Here is a 6,401-nt window from a genome sequence, read left to right as displayed (position 1 = left end):
CGTTAAGCAGGGAGACTGAAAGTGAACATTTAAATCACAGAAAGTAGTTTTTCAAACTGTGGGAAATTTGTTAGGTATTTATTTACCAATTTTAATAATTTAATTATACTTTCAGCAAGATTTTGAGATGATGACAATAATTAAGACACAATAACACGCAGAAAAAATACTAATTCAGAAGTCAAACAACAAAAATCAGCGTTATATTTTCAAAATTTTGAAAGTTGCAAAATTTCAAAAAAAGAATTTTGAAAATATAACTCTGATTTTTGTTGTTTGACTTCTGAATTAGTATGGTGACAATAATTTAAAAAACAGACGTAGTTGAATATGAATGAGCATAGTTTCGAAAGTTGCAGAATATGAACTTTAATTTGGTATTTATTAATATTTCTTTTTATATCTTATTAATAACTTGATAACCTGGTATGTACAAAAGAAAACGTGTATACGAGCCAGTTTCCCTTAGAAAGTCCTCCACGAAGGCATCCCTCCCTTCAGGCAGATAGCCCTCGTGTGCTTTGCCATAACTGAATAATCCAATCCTGTACAAAAGAAAGTTTATAATTTATACGGACTCCTTCATTGCACGGAAAGTATTTATTTATTTACCATCAGATGAGCAGCTGCACCGCCTTTAAGACATTCAGCTTTTACGCTCAACTGATGGAATCATCTACCAACTGTGTTGTTATGTAAAATACAATAAAATTTTAGAATTTTGATAATTACATAATAAAAATAAAATATCAAGAAATAAATATATAAATAATACAATAAATAATAAACATAAATAGATACAATAAATAAAAGTTAAAAATTTAGAATAAGATAAATACAATGGTGTTATATATGAAGTCAAATAAAGTATCAGAATTTTGAGAATTATATAATAAAAATTGAAGAAATTAAATATATAAAAACATAATACCTAAAGAAATATGAAAGTAAATGAAACGTAAATAGATAAGTAAATACTTAAGAAGATCATTACAAATTTTGAAAATGAACAACATAATGTATAAGAATAGTAGAGGCTGAGAATGTAAGATATGTAAAGAGTAAAGTATTTCATTATGGAGAATGAAGAGCAGTAATTGAATAAAAGTTGATGAGAAATAGTATTTGAATGAATTAGGATGACCTGAATGAAAAGTTCGTGGAAATTCTTGATAGAGAGTCATTCTTGAGTAAAAGACTTGACTAAAAATCTTGAGTTGAGAATTTATTAATATATTAAGGAGATGGAGTTAGAAAATATCCTTAAATTCTTGATCGAGCTTGAGAGATCTTGAAGGTTTAAATAAAGATAGTCTTGAGTGAAAGCATTAAAATGAGGTAGTAGAAAGAATGGCTTATTAAGTAAGGTAAATGAACAAAGAATAATGATTTCAAGTTCCTTTAAGATTATCGATGTTTGCGGAGATATAATTTATTATATTATGAAGATTATTTCTGAGAATATTACTTTTTAATAACTGTTGAAACCATAACTGAGAAGTTAAATTTTATGCTTTAAGGTGATAATCTTTAGTAATGTTGCAGTGAAAGAGATAATGATCTATTGTGCCTTCATTACCACAGGTACAGAGATTTGTATGCTGAAGTCCGAATCTATGAAGGTATTCTGGAAATGGACCATGAGCTGTTAGGAAAAATGTAATTGAACGGTTGGTAGATATTAATGATCTTGAAGGTTTTGATATGAAAGTAAAAGTTCTTCTGCCGGTAGTTGCTTCCGTCCAGGTTTGCTTCCATAAGTGCATTAATTCTGTTTCTAATTTTGTTTTTAGTAATGATATTGGATATGGAATTGAGTAATTTGGAAGGGAAGAATTGTTTGCAGCCCCTTTTGCTAGTTCGTCTGCGAGCTCGTTACCACTATTACCGATGTGTGCTTTAATCCATTTGAAATGTGGTCTATTATTGTTTTGAAATTGAGAAAGTAGAAAATGGATTTCTTGTACAGTAGGCGATCGACTGTGTCCAATTATAGCTTGAATACTAGATGCACTATCAGAGAGAATTAAGGATGGTAAAGAAAGTTCTTTTGCGAAGCATATGGCTTCTTTGATTGCAAAAAGTTCTGCTTGAAAAACTGAGTTGTTATTGTTTAAACGAATATTCCAGTTTTTAATATTTGATTTCCGGCTACTTGCGTTCACAATGAGAAGAAAATCATCTGCGTATGCTTGGATATGGGTATGATTAATATTGTCGTATAGTTTTAAAACTTCGTTTGCTATAAGATTCCAAAACGTAGGGCTTAAGCAAGATCCTTGAGGACAACCTTTTGTTAATTTATAATTTATTACACCGGAATCTGAAGAATATTGTAGAGTTCTATTGCATAGGTAGTCTTTGATAATATGAAGGATATCCTGAGGGCATGATATTATTTCTAGAATTGTTATGATGTCTTTCCAGCGGATAGAATCGAAGGCTGCTTAAATATCTATCGAAATTATTATTGAATGAAGATTCTTTGATTCATTCATCTTTAAGACTTCTTGCATTTTTTGAAAAGCATGATCTGTTGATTTATTTGGTGTGAATCCATACTGATTTTCATGCATGATTTTATTCTTATTTAGATGATATAAAAGTCTTGAAAGGATTAGTTTTTCAAGGAGTTTGCCCAACGTGGGAAGAAGGCATATTGGTCTATAAGTAGAGGGTTTGTGGCTGGTTTATTTTTCTTGAGGAGCAAAAGAACTTCTGCATTTTTTAATATATTAGGAAATGTTAAGTTATACCAGCAGGCGTTAATGAATGATATAATAATTTGTTGATAATTATAAAAAATAAGTTTTAAGATGATGTTGTCGATACCATCGGGACCTGGTGCTTTCCTGTTATTTAGTCTTTTGATGATATGTTCCAATTCATCGATCTTTGGAGGGATGATAACTGTTGGCGGATTAGGACGACGTGTAGAAGAACTGTTAGATGCTTCTGTATCTGTGGTATGATTCGATCTATATTCATCTTGTGGGAATAGTTTTGATAAAATTTCTAACGCAGCTTGGGAAGAGGAAATTGATTCAGAGAAGCTGTACATTGATAATGAAGGAGGAGTGAAAATTTTATTGTGCGCTATTTTGAAGGCGGAGCCATAAATTTTGGAGGTAGAAGTGCAAAATGTTTTCCAACTATTAATTTTTGATATTCTGATATTTCTTTTATAATGCGCTCTTGCTTTTTGGAAAGCTATTTTATAGTGAGTTCACGGAAAGTATTAGAGACATGTTACTACTCCCCAGAATTCTGTAGTAGCTGAAGTTAAACTTAAATTTGAAGAACCGTGGATATGAGATTCCTTACCGCCGAGTTTCCGGGCATGTAGTTTTAAAACGTAATGAGCTGACTAAATCGCAATAGCTTATCGCTATGCAAAAGTCTCTGAGTACTAATAATAAAATAATTAATTTCTCCGTGATCGCACTGGTATAAATTATATATCCAGATATGCGTAGAGATATTAGCTATCCAATTAAACCTCTCCCTTTCCACCAAACCAACCACACGAGAGGACTTTCGGTTTGCTGCATATTTAGATTGCTGCCAAGCCGCACTGACACTATACATTTGCTGCCTTCTCCAAGATTCGAGCCCGGGCCCTTTGGCACGGCAATCAGAGACAGTAACCACTATACAGGTTGGGCGGCAATAAATATAGAGTTACAAAAGATTATTAGAAATCTGTTGAATGTGAAGTTATTTGTAATCTTTAAAAACTGTAACAATAGGGTTCATATTTGTAGCATCATGAACCAAAAATAATGTTTTACTTTCTTACAAATATGTATGATTGATTTTAATAGCTTTTTGTGCATACATTGACAAACGTCCATGCCTTCTCCGGGATTCGAACCCAGGCTCTTCGGTACAGTCAGCAACACTAGCCACAATGCAGGTTGGGTAGCTTACTCAGGTGTAAAAACTAATCATCAGTGCCGTTCATACCTGTGGAAACGGGTTTAAGCAGTAGCCAGTCAGTGAAGATATTGTTGCGCAGGTACGACTGCGCGGGCGACTCTGCGAAATCGTAGACCGAAACTCAGTTCACGTGTTCGTTGTGAGTGGTCGGTTCTTAACCACGTTGGCACCCATTCCATGCCTGAAATGTCTCTTGATGAACCTCTCTAGAGCAAGAAATCTGCTTAGTAACCAGTGGACTGCTTCGTCTGACCAGGCCAGCCTTATCCTCTCAGAGCAAGGAGCTCTGCGGCTGAAGGTCCAGCAGACTTCCTAATTCGATTCCTAGAATGAGTTCATCCAGAACATATTCTCTGACTTCAACAAACGAAAGATAAGTGAAAATGACTCTACTTGAATATGTAGTTTTACTTAATCTTAATTTAAAAGTAAATTGTGCTCAAAGTAGCTCTCAAGTAAATTGTTCTCAAAAATTTTCTTTCAATCGTTGCCTCGATCAAGGATAATCTTATTTTAGCACTTTACAGAGCAAGACGTCCTTTAACTTAATTATTTTGTATTGTAAGAATATATTAAGTTTAAAAATGAGAACAAGATGTTCATTTTTAGTCTGAGAGACTGACTTCAGGAAACGTTAGCGTGTTTTCTCTTAAATGAATCAGCAAATTTGTTAATCTTTTAAAGAATTTTATTTAACATATATGATTTGAAATGGTTCTCAGAAAATTCACTTAAACTGATTGTAAATGCAAGTTTTTATGAAATGTGTGTTAAAACAAAGTATTTTTGTGATACTAATACATGTGTAAGAGTCCAGCTAATAGTAGAAATTAAGTTAAAAATAAAAACTAGTTTGAGAACGCATGAAGTTAAAATTAGGCTTTGTAATTGCCAGAATATATTAAGTTTAAAAATGAGAACGAGATATTCCGTTTTAGTCCAAGAAACAGAGCTAAAACTTTGGAGTGCTTCTAATTAAATGAAGCAAATTCGTTATTCTTTAAATGAATGAAATTTATTGAATGTAAACCATTTAAAATTGTTTACCGGAAATTCGATTAAAGTGATTGTAAATGTAAAAGGTTTTGTGGAACATGTGTAAGTATTTTTGCGATGCTAGTAAAAACAGAAATATGGTTGTATGTGTGAAAGAGTTAAAAGTCAAGTTAATAGAATTTAAGTTAAAAATAAAAGCTAGCTTCAGATTGAATGAAATTTAAAGTTAGTTTTTTGTAATTATCAAAATTAATTAAGTTTAAAAATGAGAACGATTTGTTCATCTGAGAGGCTGAGTTTAGGAAACTTTGGAGTGCTTCCAATTAAGTGAAGCAAATTCGTTACTCTTTATTTTATTATAAAAGAATTTTATTGAATGTAAACAATTTAAAATTGTTTTCAGGAAATTCAGTTAAAGTTATTGTAAACCTAAAAATATTTTTGTAACTGCTTGTAAAACAGGAATGAGTGTGTATGTACGAAAGTCAAGCTAGTAGTAGATTTTACGTAAAAAACGAAAATTACTTTGAGAAAGCCATGACATTTTAAGGTAGGCTTACCAGCGAATGCTAAGTTAATTTTTCACTTAGCGCCTGAGGGCTGAGAATTGAATGTAGGGTGTATTTTTGAGGTGTGGTATGTGAAAATTCTAACATGCAGGTTGTTTGAAGCAGTAACTCTTTATATGAACACATGCTGTTCAGTAGAAAACAGTTTGCTTCAGCAAGACCTCGCAGGGGGGGGGGGAGATTTCAAAGTTGGAAAGAAAGTGGTGATTAAACCCATATGATGTCAAATGAAAGTACACTGAAACCTGTTTTTGTGCGGTCTTTGTTTGTGCGATTTTTTTATTTGTGCAATTTTTTGCCCGGTATATAAAAATTTCAGTCAAATTGGAACGTAATTGACGAAGTTACCAATTAAAAAAATAGTAAGTTTGATCGGCCATTTAGTTTGTTTCGACTTGCCATGGCATAGTGGTAAAGGGGGTCGCGGACTGCGATACCGAAGGTCCCGGTTTGGAATCCCGGAGAAGGCATGAGTGTAAAAATTCTGTTCCTTTATAGGAGGTAACGGTACCCACCTATTAGGTGCGTTATTATAATCTTTATTTAATAATTAAAATTTTTATTTTAAATTGTTAAAGTGAGTTTTTTTCCTATGTTGATATTCTTTACCGAACTTGCTACAAATGCCGATAGTTTAGGAATCTTTCTAAGAAAGGAGGCGCTCACGCATGCTAAGTAACTTTCTAGATTTTCATCCTTAAAAACCCTACTTATCGCCACAAGTCATGTTTACATCCACCTGTTGCTTTGCCAACTGGCCAACTTTGCCAACAACACTGGGAGAAATTGAATCTATTCATTTTCTCATCCCCTCTACGCGCTTTTGAACAAGATGCGTGTGAAGGTATGAGACAGACCCCGGGTGTAACTTCACCCGTAGTTTGTAAAAAACAATGT

The 6,401-nt window shown here is 32.9% G+C and overlaps 1 protein-coding gene across 8 annotated transcripts in view; it reads right to left on the bottom strand.

Moving 5' to 3' along the window:
• Positions 1–363: 363 nt before the first annotated feature.
• LOC118180036 (transcription factor unc-3-like) overlaps positions 364–6,401 on the bottom strand; it is an 80,171-nt gene continuing 74,133 nt past the window's right edge. For all 8 annotated transcript variants that reach the window (XR_015041606.1, XR_015041607.1, XR_015041605.1 and 5 more), the window contains one exon: positions 364–545. Coding sequence is in view for 4 of the 8 variants with exons in the window: in XM_085818224.1 (XP_085674350.1) it covers positions 398–545 (148 nt within the window). In the remaining 4 variants the exon portion in view is untranslated. The remainder of the gene's footprint in view (positions 546–6,401) is intronic.

The sequence above is a fragment of the Stegodyphus dumicola genome, chromosome 6, assembly GCF_044657685.1.
Source record: "Stegodyphus dumicola isolate Sdum_Otavi_A_Nest chromosome 6, ASM4465768v1".
Lineage (NCBI taxonomy): Eukaryota > Metazoa > Arthropoda > Arachnida > Araneae > Eresidae > Stegodyphus > Stegodyphus dumicola.
The sequence above is the reverse complement of the archived record's forward strand: the minus strand, read 5'-3'. Positions and strand labels throughout refer to the sequence as shown.